Consider the following 14,943-nt stretch of genomic DNA (forward strand, 5'->3'; position numbering starts at 1 on the left):
CAGATTACCATATGTAAACTTATGTTATTAAAAGATTATACTGACTACTAAGTACAGTTTTCTATTGACAACTGTTTTACATAAACTGACAATTAGACATTGAAGTACTAGCCAAGATGACTGTGTCTAATATGAACATGTCCTCCCCATCACATATTGCTGCTTTCCTGTCTCTCACCCTCTGTGTATGAATACTCTACAGTGAGCAGTGACAGAAGAATAAACTCATTTTCCAGTAGTATCAAATGAATGTTCACCTTATGAAAGCACTTTCCACTCTCATCAATGATTATATTATATAGATCGATAGTCATATATTATAGATCCGTATAGTCATTGCTAGAAGTCTTACTTGGTAGTATTTACATCTTTTTACCACTAGGCACCAGTATTGGTCTGGAGTTGAACTCTGGATTTACGCTGCAGTAGACTACTCATTGTTGAATTCATGGAACACTTATTTCTTTAGATTTAGGCATAGGTCAAAATCATTGAGAATTTGTTTTATTGTTTTAATTGAGATTGTGAGATCATGCTCGAGCTAAACTATAAACCCATCTTGCAGAGCTTTTTTTTTTTTTTTTTTTTTTTTAAATCATATCCTTAATTAAGTAGTAGAAGTAGCTGTACTACAGTGGAAACATATTGCTGGAAAATGATTATTTGTGGAAAAAAACTTAAAAAAAACCCCCAAATCTGTGAGACATATTTTAGAACACTTGTTGAACTGGAGCCAAGAAATTACTTTAATGTACTGCCAGGTATACACCACAGATAAGTGCAACAAGTTGACCTTAAAAACCAGTGACAAAACAACTTTGTTTAATGGACAAAAATGTCATTTTTCAGGAGAAAAAAATAATACAGTTATGTATTTATCTTGTTTGACTCAGCAGCTTGTAGTCATCTCAGAGATGATGGACAGGAAAGTGCTTGTAGCAAAGCCGGGATTGAGGAGGAGCTGCTCCAGCACCTGCGCACCCTTTTGCCTTGTGTTTACTGAACACATGGCACCTTTCCACATACGCACCAACGTCCCACCTGGTAGATCATCATCATGAGCATAACTTAAAATAAAAGCTTAGCAATAATATTTTGTGTTTGCTTGTGTGCGTGCGTGTGTGTGTCCTACCAAGCAGACTGTCAATAGTCTTCATCCAGCTGAAGATATACAGTGTGTGGTTCTCCTCTGCAGTCAGACCAACAATGTTAGGGGCGCTGTCGCCCTCCTAAAATGATAAGACAGAATGGAGAGTGGACAAAAGCCTTCTCTCACTTTGTGCGTTTCAGAAAAAAAGAAGTGATGTGTAAAATAAACAGATGGAAAAGGTTGAAGATATGTACCTGTAAAATCCGACTTGGCAGAGGGGATAGGAAAAGCACTGCTAAATTCATGTTGGTCTGGAATCGAGCTGCTGCTACATATTCTGCTGAGTTCAGCCAGCTGTGAGCAAATGACACTTCTACAGAGGAATAGTGGCTCTGCCTGTAGGAGAAGCGAGAACACAGAAGCTGAGATTAAGAGAGCTGAAATTTGAGATAAATGTTTGGCTTTTTTGACCACTTGCAGGGAAAAACACCAAGGCCTCATCCTTGGTAGTTTTGGTGTGCACTGAACTACCAAAAATAGTTCAATGGACAAAAAAAAATTGTATTCATAAACATTTATAAATAATAAGGATAGTGATCATTTTTGCTTTAATACTTTTTCCAGCATCATTAGTATTGGCAATAAGGGCATTGATGTTAGAATTTGTGCAGGAAAGAGTACCGACACAGCTAAAACTAACAAGACTCATGTATGAATGCGTGTGTACATGATTTGTAATATGTAAAAACAGGATGGGTGACTGGGGGAGGAGGGTATGTGTAAATGTTTACTAATGAAATGCATTAAAATAATAGATTTTATGATAGATAAAAATAGATACTTTATTGATCTAACAAGGGATGTTGTGTTACAGCAGTAGAATAAAAAATGAAAATGATATAGTCCACAATTAATAAGCAACATGGTTACAGTAAAAGTAAAAGAAATTACCTGGGATTACATGCTGCAGAGGCATAGGTTGAAGCCATTTGGGCGTCCCAGTAGACACCAAGGATAGTGTCTTTCTTCACATCATCAGGCAGAAGAGATTCACTAGTAGTCTTCAGACCCTTAAAACAATATGAACAATTAAAGGAGTACACCTATTTCAGCAATGTAGCTTTGTTGCTTCATAAAGCTGATGCATTCAGGGAACACAGACCCGTTTTAAATTATAATGGCACAAGGCCCTTATGTAATGTAAATGTAATGTTTTCTGCTAAGGGCAAAATAATACAAGTTCAGTTCCCCTTTAAAATTGTAGGATATTAGGATGTGAATAGAAACTGTGTGTATATGTACCAGTGTATATCTGTGTTTCAATACCTGAAAAAAGGCATCCCACTTAGACATGGCATCAGGGTATTTAGCTTTACAGTCAGTATAAGTTGTACAATAGTCCTGTACTCCTGCAGGCACCTGCATCTGGACCTGGTAATGTAATAATATACATGATAATATGCACTATATAACATACATTATAAATAATACAAAATGGTCATATTCATTATTATTTAAACTGCAAATATTTGTGTGATGGCATGAAAAAGTGTCTTCTTCTTCTTCTTCTTCTTCTTCTTCTTCTTCTTATTATTATTATTATTGCTGTTGTTGTTGTTGTTGTTTTCTTTTCAAAGTGTTCATTTTCAGTTTAAGATAATACCTGAGCTCCTGCTCCCATGAAGCCCTGTTGTGCAGCAGACAGAAAGGGAAGTACAGATGCAAAATAGTTCACACCTGGAGAAACATAAAGAGGTCATTTGTATTCCCCCTGTGTTTGTTTTTTATGCATTTGTTTCTTGTACTTACAGGCCCACCAACTCTGGGTAGAAATGCACAAAGGCTCTGCTTCCAGGCCACAAGTTGTTGCACCCGTTGGATCAGCGAGACGCCCTGTAAAAACAACAGATCATTAGCTGTGGTCTTGTTTCTTTGTTAGTTGCATTATTAGGAGGCTCTTTATTCAGTTTTGTACTACAAAGTTTGTTAAATTGTGATGAAAGGATTATTATTGACTTTAAAAAAATGAAATGATACTTTGACTTCACCTGAAGTTAACATCCATGCGAGCTGCAGTGGCAGTCCCCACAGCGGACTGTCAGTAGCATTTGTCCCCATGGATCCCATGAAGGGGTCTGTAGCAGCTATCATCAGCCGGTATAAACTCATGCGGTGAAGGTAGTTCCAGGGGTCTGGAACCAGAATCCCATCGTGCATTGGCAACTCAGTCACTTGGCTGGCCGTTTGTGCCCAAAGGACGGGAGCGCCATTTTCTAGAATTACTGCAGAGCTGCTGAGAGACACTGCACATGCCAGGACAAGGCCAAGGACGAGCAAACGAAGCATGGCTGAGGTGTTGGGTCTGCAGAGAAGGACAGAGTCAAGAGCAGCAACTCTGGACTGAGAGTTTTCCCTTAAATACAGCGTTTATGTAACTTCTCTGAATACCAAAGTCAGTGCATGCAGATGTGCACCAATCACATTAGTCCATGTAACATAAGGCTCACTGGACCCTGACCAACAGATAAGCGAATTTAAGTACATAGAGCTGAATTTTGTCCAAACAGAGAATACTGAGTTCAGTGCAAAGTACATCTGTTCATCGATCGAGCTGATTTGTTTACATTAACCCAAATCCACAACTTTTATAGTGATACCATCAGTAAATTGAATCTGGAAACACAAACCCCCAAAATAAATTCCAAGAATTCTTGGGAAAAGTATACAGACTTTTACCCCCTTAAGTAGCCAAAGATAACACTTTTTATCTGGAAAAACTCATAAAATTTACTTTCACATACACTCACCGAAGACTTCATTAGTTACACCTTGCTCGCACCAGGTTGGGCCCCCTTTTCTCATCAGAACTGCCTTAATTCTTTGTTTCACACACTCAACAAGGTGCTGACCATAGCTTTAGTTTTATGTTCTTGGCTGATAGGAGTGGCATCCAGCGTGCTGCTGGAGGCATCTGCTTCAAGGTTCAGTAGTTAAATAACTACTGAACTGTTGCCTTACTATAATCTTGATGCAGTCTTTTTTCTCTTTTTTGGACCTTTCTTTGTAAACCCTAGAGATGGCTGAGTGGGGAAATTCCTAAAAGAGCCAGACCAGCCCACAACAACCAACACCTTTAAAGCCACTATAACCTTTCATCCCCATTCTGATCCTCAGTTTGAACTTCATTAGGTCATCTTGACCTTGGCTATGTGCCTGGACATTTAGATATGGTCTACATGTCTATGCATGTAGTTGCAGCCATGAGGTTGGCTGATTAGAGAATCACCTCAAGAGTCAAACCAGTGCACCTAACAAAGTGCAGTATACTCCAGTGAGTCTGTACTGGATACAGAAGTTAAGACTGTTATTGATTTGGTTAATCTGAGTGAACTTTGATGTGCCTGATGTGTCTGGTAAACAGAACGTGTCTCGCAGCTTTATGTAACATCATAATGTGTTTTGTAAATTTACCACGCTTTGCATGGAGTAAACACCAAGAACCAAATTATAACAACAATTTTAAAAAGTTGAGGTGGTGTTAGCAAGTGAACTGTTAGGTAATACTATTTAATGCAGATTCTGCATTATTCTGAAAGCAAAGCCAATTTTATATGTAAACTAGGGTAGCAAATTAAAAAGAAATATCTTTCAGCAATATGGTGGCATGTATGTATAAATGGCCTGTATTTGTATAGCACTTTACTAGTCCCTAAGGACCCCAAAGTGCTTTACACATCCAGTCATCCACCCATTCACACATAGATTCACACACTGGTGATGACAGCTACATTGTAGCATTGTACCTCTTTAGATGTGATACGCCGGCGTACGCCCACTCACTTCGACCACTGATATTCGTGCCCGTTTGACCACCTCGGACCCCGGATTTCTCCGTCCAAGCCTCCAAGTCACTCTCCCTCCTCAATAACCGGACGAGCCTCCAAACTGTTAAGGGTTCAAATATTGAGGAGGGATACAGGAGGTAATCCAAAAAATAACAACACTGATCCGGCCGGGTGAAGTCAAACAATGATTTTAATGACACGCGTGGAGAGACCACTGTTCGATCTCTGACTAACAATGCACAAGCAGATGTTTTACACCATTAGGGCTTAAATTTAATGACGCCCCTTCAACGTCAAACAGATACATAGGTTTCAAAACCACAAACGTTTCATTAACGATTTTAACAAAGTTCAAAAGAGCATCTTCTTCGCCTCCGCACCATGTGTCTTCTGGTGGCTCGTCTCCCCGCGCTTCTCCAAAACCTCGAACCCTGCTTCTGCAACAAACTTAACAATTCCGCACGCACAAAAATGCAGTGACCAGCAGATATCTGAACTCTCACCTAGAACATAGCCTACCTACAGTGTATGCAGGTGTGTGTGTACGTGTGACCTGACCTCAATTGACACTCTGTGTCACCTCTCACCTCACCCACTAACGCTCACAGTCAAACAGAGGCCACCCTCGAATGTGTTAGCAGTTTACTAAAACTATATATATAATATATGGAATAAATGCTGTAAATGAATGCCACTACTTCAAAGCTTAATGAAAAGATATAAATGAATAAAAGATAACAATGAATCATCTGGAATAAAAGGTTAATATGATAACAGTATGCATAAACATTTTAAGGCCATCTTAAAGCTGTCTGTTACATTGTTAAAGCAATGATTATACCGCAGATTATATTGTACTGATAAAATACTTTTGTTCAATCCCACAGTAGCCACAGCCACCCTGGTGCGCACTGACAGAGGCGAGGCTGCCGGGCACTAGCGCCACCGGGCTCTCTGACCACCGGGGCTCGAGCCGGCAACCTTCCAATTACAAGGCGAACTCCCAACTCTTGAGCCACGATTGCCCTCCTATAAAGTAGCATATTTAAAAAATCATCCAGTACAAGCTTAAAGGAAATAATTTCACAAATGCACACATCAGCAAAACATTAAAACCAGTTGTTGCTACAAGCTCCCTTTGTGCTGCCCTTTAACTGCACACAAATGTTTTGTTGCAACCTCAAGCTGAGTGTTTTGCCATCATGCTGTGGATGTGACATGCAAGGGATTGATCTAACTGAGGGACACTCACAGTATTGTGGTGATTTCTCAGACAAGGTAGGCCCACCTAATAGGATACTCTATGTTACTGTTCTTTTTGAAGTTTGACTTTTTGACTCTTTTTGGGAACTATTAGATAATATCATTACCAGTGCTACTGTTGGTATTGAATTGATACGAGCATGATAGAATCAATACTGTTTCTATTATCTGAGTTCAGTATGCAGCCCACTGCCACTTTTTATTTAGCCTATAGCACATATAAACCACAGAAGGTGAACCAAAGCGCTTTAGAGACAGACACGTTTACATTACATCCATCATTTGTACACAGTTCAGTTCCGGCCCATTAATGCATGAACATGAGCCCTTTGATTCTGGCTCATTCGTGGATGTTCAGGTTGGGATCTGAGGAGTTTGATTTATGCAAATTAACTGTCCAGAGCACCTTTGTGGAGTGGCAAGATGCGCTGTCCTGCAATAGGAGGATGCTGCCATTGGAGGGTGCTAGTGAAATATTTGGTGGATAGACACCTGTAAAAGTAAGATTCACAAGAATTTTAAAATACAAGGTTTTCATTGAAAACGCTGCATTGCAAAGAGATAATGAATGTATTCATTTCACCTGTCAGTTGTTTTATTGTTGTTGTTAATCAGTTATGACCAGTGTTAGCTGCAGGACCCCAGTTTCTTTCCCCACCTTCAAGGACATTTCCCACAAACTCTGTATTCACAAAGCCACCATCATTGTGTATGATCCCCCACACACCTGACACAAACCTTTTGCTCTCCTGCCGCCTCACAAGACGTACCAGAACATCTAGTCCCTCACTTCCAGTCAGTGCAACAGTTTCTTCCTTCAGGCCTCAGAAAGCTCTGTACTCAGAGTCTGGACTGGAAACTCATGCACATAGAAGTGAACACCCTACATGAATCAACTAGACTCGTAACATACATACACACTGAAGCACATGGACACACTTTACACATTCATACTTTGTTGAGGACATTTCTGCACACATAGTGCAATTAAATTTTACTTAATGCCAAATCAAAAGTAGATTTATATTTTAAGGTAAAGAACCTACAGTAACAGAGAGAAAACTGCAACAAAACAATCAAATGACCCTCTATGAGAAAGCAATTTATGACAATGGAAATAAAAAACTTTCCATTTAACAGGAAGAAACCTCTGGAAGAACCAGGCTCACCAAGGGGAGGCCATCTGCAGTGACTAGTTGGGCACGATGGGAGGGAGACAGGCTAAAAAACACACTGTGGAAACCAACCAGCCAATTTTACCATGTAGAAAAACGGCATAGGTGTGAGGTTGAAATTGCACTAATTGTTTCTTATATAAAAGGGGATTAATTGTGCTGTAAATCGTCTTTACGTTCAGAGAAAGGTTTTTTTTGTAAAGTTGGCTGTATGTGGCCCACGATTTAAAAGGAATGTATTCAATTCAATGTGAATTCAATTTATTAGGCCGATTCTGGGCCCCGAGCATCATGTATGACACCCAAAACCTAAACAGAATTATAATCCTTTTTATGGCTCTTACACTAACTTGAAGCACTGATGTTGTCCAGTGTAAACTAGCATTTTTGGAACTGATTTGGACCCCTCACCTGCCCACGAACCAGCATCTCACCTGGTAGCCTACAGCTGATAAATACCTAAGAATGAAAGACCATGAAGCACTTAACCTGTACTGCGTCGTTGCTCTGTTTTTAAGAAAAGGACAGTTTTTTGTTTCTATACTTTTCTGGGCTCCATATGTTACCGTTTGACACCTTTAATTTACAGCTGCGATCTCGCTGTGAGTGCAGCAGACATCATGTGACGGAGGAGTGGCCAAAAGAAAAAATCAGGAAGCACAACGACGCAAGAAACAAGTCACGAGAAAGGTAAAGTTGAAACTTTTACACAACTCAAGTAAACTTTTAGTCATTCTTGACAATTTCACTAACGTTTTAGACGACCGACGTATTTTTACGAGGCTGTTTTGTATTTTTAAGTTTTTTTGTTTTGTTTTGCAACGAAAAGCGACAAACATCTTCATACTAACTTCTCTTGTAACTTCATGACTCTTAAACCCGCTAATGTTAAAATGAAGAGCAGTGTACAGGACACATTAGGACAGCGTTAACCCCAACAAACACAAGTAGGTCATAACTAAGTATTTGCACTTTATCCGTTCATGTTGATGGCATAAAAAATACTCTGGTGATTTCCGCATTTTTTCCTTGTTGGCAAGGAGACAGAAACAGAACACGCACGTTGGTTTAATTAACCCTAATCACACTTTAATGTTTAATTAAAGCAAACGAGAAATATCCTGTCACTGTGACAGTTTCTTAGCAGGTGGCTATTTGCATACTAGGTTTCAGTCTTTTTTTGAGTCAGGAAGTCTGCATGAGGAGCTTGTTCTAAATATTCCCGACCCAACACTCCTTCACTTCAGGTTGTACAGTATGATATGAGCACCTTTATCAGACTCTAGGACTTTCCTCTTGGCCTTGATAGCTGTTTTTTTTTAGGTTAAAAGATGAAAATATTTTAATTCTTCAGCATATTTTATTATATGCAATATAATATATATTATTATATTTATTATATTTTATTTCACAGCATTGATATCAAATCATTTTAGCTGTAATGATCATTTGTGTGATCCCTCAATAATGTAAGTGTATTAGTTTCACAGTGTTTTTAGTGGATAAGTACCAGCATAAAACTTGTTATTGTTACAGTATTTTTTATTGTTTCAGGTTGCTCATGTTTACAGTATCACATTCCAAAGAAGCTGGACCTCTGAACCATTTCTAGGTCATGAGTTGTATTATAAAGTGATTTATTTAAGCCACTCCTTCACTTTACTATTTCAGCTTCCATCCTTGCTCCTCTTAGCTTGAGGCTTAAGCTTACTGTGACTAATCACACACTGTACTCAGTGTTTGGTGAGGGGGGGTGGGGGGGGGGGTCACTGTACTTTTAATAAGAGAGTATTCCTGTGTAAAAGAAATAAACTTGCCTCCTCAGAGCTCTGAACTCAAATTTATTAAACACTGTGAGCAATGAGGACACCAGCCGTGTGGCAGGCTTTACTGTGTTGTGTGAGAATAAAACCCCGGACTGAGTTCATGAGTATTAAGGAGCACCCAGTGAAAGATAGTAGTGAGCTTCTCATGTTTCTGGAGCTTTGCTTCAAGATGAAAACCTGTAGAAAGAAGGTGAAATGTAAGGGGGTGTCACAAACATTGCATCATTTTTGGGGAGAGGAGATCACTCTGTTTTATCTTGTATTTAATGCTGTACCTAATGTCAAAGATGCCATAAATAGAAGCACAGCTGCAACATCTCTTCTTGGAAATGTGCAAGATACAATGATTATACTATATCTACACAAATGCTTTCACCCCGAAAGCCTCATTTCTTTCCTTCTACACATGACAGTCACGAGAATAGTGAGCTGACTCCAGACGCTAATTAGATCTCACTGTTAACTCGTGAGCGAGTCGAGTGAAGCCTGTGGTCTTGTGTGTCCTCGTAGCTTTCATCATGGCCTACCAGGCTGGGATTCCAGAGGAGCCCAGTGTTTTGGTTAACCAGATCAGCTCCAACATCCAGAAGATCACACTGCTGAGTAAGAAATGCACACATAAAAACGCATTATTGTCAGCCAGTGAGTCCAGCACATGGACACACTTCAATACAAATAAACAACATGCTTCTCTGTGACTTTTTTGCCAGACTCCGAGCTGCAAAGGGCAATCTCTGTGCTGGGAACTGAACAGGACAGCAGCCAGCTACTACAGACGATGTGAGTTACTGGGGCTTGGTTGGATTTACATACCTGGGCGGTTATCAGAAGTATCTTAGTGAAAGTGTAAATGTGCAAGCGAAGAAAATGTTAGACTATTACAGCAATGTTTAATGCCGGCTAATCTTTTTTATATACTCTAAATGACTTCTGATTCCTTTTAAACCTATGCACAGTATTATGCCTACCATCCTTTGTTTTTGTAATGTCTGAGTACTATTCTCGACTTTAACAAATTAATTTTTTAATGTCATTAGTCAACAGAAGCAGCAACAAGGCAACCACTTGGCAAAGGAGACTGACCGACTGATGAAAGCATTTACTGCTCTCCCGGTCGGACCTGATCAGGTAATGAGTTTCTAAAGTCTTCCTGATCTAAAAGGTTTGTCACAGTCAAGCAAACCACAAAGAACAACCTCTCGGTCTGAAAAATAAACTCATTGGCACAAAGGCTGTAGTTCCTCACATGTCCCTGGGGCCTGGTTACATATACTGCCATGTTAAATGCCCAACTTCACAGCTTCACTGCAGAAATAAATGTGTTGGCAGATTGAAACAAAAATGCTTTTGACTTCTTCTTAGCTATAATTGTTATTTATTTATCACATCATAGTGCTTCACTCTTTCATTCAAAGTGGTTACTTGTAGTTCCAAAGAAACCATGGCAACATCTAAATGTTCAAAATAGCAGTCCACTGACCAATGAGCATTGTAATCCATCTTTTCTGTAGAATCTGTGGTACCATACCAGACTGATTAACTACAGACCATAGTTCTGACAAATCTATTTGTTCATCTGTTTACAATATTTTTGTGTTTATTTTAGCGTCAGAGAAAGATACAGAGAGAGCGCCTGCTGAACGACTTCTCCGCTGCTCTGAACAGCTTTCAAAAGTCGCAGCGAGATGCCGCCAGCAAAGAGAAGGAGTTTGTGGCCAGAGTCAGAGCCAGCTCCAGACTGTCTGTAAGTAACTGCCTGTCATCAGATCACCAGGTTGGTGGGTAGAGCATTAAACGACAGTTATAAAATAGGTACTGTATGGGAGTAGGGCTGTTCGATATAACGATATATATCGGATGACGATATAAAAACGTCTATCGTTTCATTTTACGCTATCGTTTGTTTTGTGGTGTGACAAATTAAACTGTTTGCGGCAATATTTTTTCACCGTTTTGATGGTCACTGTAGTGGCTATATTAATTTCTTAAAGTTCTCTCTTTCTCTTATATTTAATATAACCACACTTTGGACGGACAAGCGCCTGTTTTTATGCGTTATCGTTAGCAACAACGACGATAAAACCATCCCGTGTCCGCTTGCTTATTTTCCACATAAACCTTTCAGAATAAAGCTCAAGATCCTGTTGAGACTTTTCAAAATAAACTGAATCACGTGAAAGAGTATGCAGAGTATTTACGGGTGAGAAGCAAAAAAGAGCCGTCAGGTGCTAAAAAATAAACCTTAGACTCAAACGTTAGAACAGGCTTTTCCCCGCAGCACGCCGTGTAATAAATACTCACAAAGAAAACGGCGGCCGTTACAACTTGTGTCTAAAAATGTATCGTTTCATGCATCGGTTAAAACACTCGACTCCAGGTACACGACGCCCAGCTGGAAACACTTCATGCAAGTCGAGCTGCCCGAGATTCACAGAATTTACAGAAAATGTAAAAGTTTCGTGATTTATATCGTTATCGGGACAATAGATGTCTTATATCGGGATATGATATTTTGGTCATATCGCACAGCCCTATATGGGAGTATGAGAGTAGGGTAAAGCAACTGCTAAATGTGAACACATATATTACATCATTGCGTAGATTAAGACGGAATTCAAGTCTTTTGACACGCGTGTGAAGTGCTGTTTAAGAAGTGTTGTGTTTTTCTGCTTAGCCATAAACTGGACGACACATACAGGCGATTTTTGTCAGCATAAGTGGTTGTGATGGATAGCAGAGGAGAATATGTTTGGTATCCTATTGAAAACCTACAGAAGAGAAGAGACTTGAAAATTAGACATTCTTGAAACCATAGAAAATTAAATAAACTGGTTTTATGCACTGCTTTTTAGTAGTTTGTTTAAGCTTTGCACTAACAATCCAGCAAAACAAGTAGGTGCTGTACATCAAGGCTCACTGGCTTTTTCCTTTCAGCAGCAGATTTCACTTGTGTTTGTTCTCACTTTCGTGTTTCTTACTGTTTTCACTCTCTGCTTCCTCTCCCCAGCCTGCCGAGGCAGATGGTCACCATCGCTGAGTGTAGTTCTGCTGCATGTTAAGGGGGTTATCTTTCTCTCCCCACTGTCACAAAGTGCTCGTTCACAAACCTCGTTGGGTTTCTCTCTTCAGTATGTCGGCTTCTGTTGAGAAATTTCTACATTTTGTTTTTATTTTTTACAAAAATCCACATAAAATTGTTATTGCACTGTATTCCACCACAGTGCTTGCTTGAAATAGTCACAGCTGGTTACAGTTTCACTCTTAAAATTGTTGCAACCACAGGCGTCAGTTCAGAAGTAGTTTCACATGAAGCTGTCACATGATTGTGAATCAAAAAGTATCTTTAGTTGTGATTGTTGTAGTCACAGATTCCCATGATTGGACCCACTCACAGCTGTGTTCCCTTATCTCACTCTTGCTTATAAGTTTTTTTTTTATCTGCTATGCTGCTGATAAGTAGGAACAGCGTGTTACTGCTGCTATGTTTAATAATTTATTTTTGCACAGTAAATAAAGCTGCAAGGTGAATTTATTCAACTTGGCCATGCATATATTTTAACAATGAAGTGTTCTGCAAATACTGAATAATACTTTTTTTTTACTTATATATTGCAGCTAAGGACATTCTGTACTTACTGAATCATTGCTATACCCATAATCAGGAATAGAAGGACTTCTGCAGATTTGCAACAATAAGACTTAAATGTGTTCAATTGACTTCTAGCAGGGTGGTCAGCCTGAAGACAGCTTTCGAAATGTTCCTCCTATACCGAGGTAAACCCACTGTTTCTGAACAGTATTATTCTTTCTGCTTTTTATTATTATAGTAAATAATATTTTAACTAGTCTCGTTGCATCTGTATGCAGTGATTCCCAGATACAGGTTCAGGCTGACGCTGTCACTGAAGAAGATCTGAGACTGATCCTGGAGAGAGAATCAGCTCTAAGGCAGCTGGAGGTAGGGATCAAATTTCAACACCTAATATCTGTGCAAAAAAATTCCACAAACACAAAGTCACAAACATACTGTAAGTGCCTCTTGAATATGGACCGGCTCTCTTGATTTTTAGTCTGACATCGTAGACATAAATGACATCTTCAAGGACCTGGGTATGATGGTCCACGAGCAAGGAGACATGATAGGTAAGAATCTTTCAGTAAGTTAATGCTGACAGGTGAAACAGCTTCACATTGACAGTTTACGGCACAGTGAGCAGGATTGTGCAGTTTCTACTCTTACCGCAAGTAAATTGTGTATTTTGTTTTGTTTCCTGCAGACAGCATAGAAGCCAACGTGGAGAGTACCGAGACCAATATCCAGAAAGGGATGCACCAGCTGGCCCGAGCTACAGACTACCAGGTAATGTGACAGAGATATCTTAATATATGATATGACAGAAGTGGTGAGGAACAGGAGTATGAAAAGACAGATGAGCTGTAATAAATGCTAGAAAAATGAGATTTTAACTTGGATTAGTAAAGCAAGACTGGTTGTTAGAGCCTGTTTCTGTAAAGCAGAATGTGTGCATGACTCTACATCATTTAATCAACTTATTAGTTCAGATCATAAAGGAAAAAAATTCACAAACATTAAATTCCTTCTGCTTATTTTCTTCTAGCAAAGCTCCCGGAAGAAGATTTGCATTATATTGATAGTGTTGGTTGTTGTTGCTGTTGTAGTAGGACTAATCATCTGGGGCTCCCTCAAACCCTGAGGGCTTCCTCTTCCTCCTCCTCCTCCTCCTGTGTTTATCACCATGGACCAAGAATGAAATTTCATTCTTAATCTTTTTCTTCTTCAAAAACTGACAGGGGGGGGGGGGGGGAGAGAGATTGAAACACCATCTGTCTTCTCCTCTGTCTTTTTTTGAAGCTTTTTAAAAAAAAAATCAATTATGTTTTTAAGATATTGTGTGTGTGTGTGTGTATGTGTATATATATATATATATATATATTAGGGGTGGGTTTTTATAATCGATTTATCGATTAAAATCGATTCTGGCTTGGATAACGTAAAATCGATTCATTAAAATCTTGAATCGATTTCTTAATATAAATTTATTTTGCCCGAAATGCCAGAATCTCTGGTGAAATCTCACAAAATTTCAACAACCACCAAACAGCTAAGACAGTAAATGAGAGCAGGAACACGGATTCTGCACAAAGACGTAAACGCACGACCCGCGGATCAGAATCAGTGAGATGTCGCCTTTCTCACGGTTGGGGCTGAAAGCCGACAGCTCGCTGATTCTGATCTGTGGCGGGTCGAGCTTTGTGTTCACGCCCTTTATGCGCCGATTCTAAAGCTGTTAGTTTGATGTCTCTCCAAACAATATTGACCGAACAGCAGCAAAAGAAGATCCAAACTATGCGTCACATAAACATCTTCATGTATTCACTCTGACTTTTACTGTTTTGCTTCAACCACGATGCACAGCTCTCTCTCCCCCTCTCTCTCTCTGTACTGTTTTCTTCATTATTCGCTTGCTTGTTACGCACAAGACTACCGTTGTTTACAGCGCTGTCGTCGACGTTTTTTTTTTTTTTTTTTCGTTTTATATACTTCTGAAACGAAAACCTAATTTCTGCCGTTCAATACTGAACAAATTTAAACTTTTTAAAATTATGCAAAATGCAAAACGCTGTGTCTCTAATAAAACCGCTGTAACTTCAGAGGTAACGTTCATGTGTTGATTAATGGTTTTCTTTCGTTTTTGATGTACTGCAGAATATTTTTATAAAAT

General features: G+C 39.3%; 2 protein-coding genes across 4 annotated transcripts; one reads left to right on the forward strand and one right to left on the reverse strand.

The window, feature by feature from the left end:
* Positions 1-719: 719 nt before the first annotated feature.
* Positions 720-3,502, reverse strand: leg1.1 (liver-enriched gene 1, tandem duplicate 1). Its single transcript, XM_085132721.1, has 8 exons — positions 3,139-3,502; positions 2,900-2,983; positions 2,754-2,827; positions 2,417-2,521; positions 2,042-2,160; positions 1,345-1,486; positions 1,133-1,229; positions 720-1,041 (listed from the first exon to the last, which is right to left on the reverse strand). Exons 1-8 carry the CDS (start codon positions 3,434-3,436, stop codon positions 890-892), a joined length of 1,071 nt encoding a protein of 356 aa, XP_084988847.1. The 5' UTR covers positions 3,437-3,502; the 3' UTR covers positions 720-889.
* A 4,426-nt stretch (positions 3,503-7,928) lies between these two features.
* Positions 7,929-14,148, forward strand: stx7l (syntaxin 7-like). 3 transcript variants are annotated; one of them, XM_085132725.1, is made up of 10 exons: positions 7,929-8,063; positions 9,710-9,802; positions 9,910-9,979; positions 10,237-10,327; positions 10,806-10,943; positions 12,927-12,973; positions 13,067-13,157; positions 13,270-13,342; positions 13,477-13,559; positions 13,819-14,148. In XM_085132725.1, the coding sequence occupies exons 2-10, from the start codon at positions 9,718-9,720 to the stop codon at positions 13,912-13,914; spliced, it is 774 nt and encodes a 257-aa protein (XP_084988851.1). In that variant the 5' UTR covers positions 7,929-8,063; positions 9,710-9,717; the 3' UTR covers positions 13,915-14,148. The 3 variants fall into 3 exon arrangements, with proteins under 3 accessions (XP_084988851.1, XP_084988848.1, XP_084988850.1); XM_085132722.1 differs by having other exon boundaries at positions 12,924-12,973; positions 13,819-14,147; XM_085132724.1 differs by lacking the exon at positions 7,929-8,063 and adding an exon at positions 8,088-8,320 and having other exon boundaries at positions 12,924-12,973; positions 13,819-14,147.
* Positions 14,149-14,943: the final 795 nt, after the last annotated feature.

This window comes from Neolamprologus multifasciatus, chromosome 15 (genome assembly GCF_963576455.1).
Source record: "Neolamprologus multifasciatus chromosome 15, fNeoMul1.2, whole genome shotgun sequence".
Lineage (NCBI taxonomy): Eukaryota > Metazoa > Chordata > Actinopteri > Cichliformes > Cichlidae > Neolamprologus > Neolamprologus multifasciatus.

Excerpts from the sequence above, each read along its gene's own strand:
- leg1.1 (XM_085132721.1), bottom strand. The coding sequence starts at position 3,436 with ATGCTTCGTTTGCTCGTCCTTGGCCTTGTCCTGGCATGTGCAGTGTCT. Across the intron at positions 2,984-3,138 it reads CGCATGGATGTTAACTTCAG|GGCGTCTCGCTGATCCAACG; the intron begins GTGAAGTCAAAG and ends TTGTTTTTACAG. Across the intron at positions 2,828-2,899 it reads TACCCAGAGTTGGTGGGCCT|GTGTGAACTATTTTGCATCT; the intron begins GTAAGTACAAGA and ends ATGTTTCTCCAG.
- stx7l (XM_085132722.1), top strand. The coding sequence starts at position 9,718 with ATGGCCTACCAGGCTGGGATTCCAGAGGAGCCCAGTGTTTTGGTTAAC. Across the intron at positions 9,803-9,909 it reads CCAGAAGATCACACTGCTGA|ACTCCGAGCTGCAAAGGGCA; the intron begins GTAAGAAATGCA and ends CTTTTTTGCCAG. Across the intron at positions 12,974-13,066 it reads AATGTTCCTCCTATACCGAG|TGATTCCCAGATACAGGTTC; the intron begins GTAAACCCACTG and ends ATCTGTATGCAG.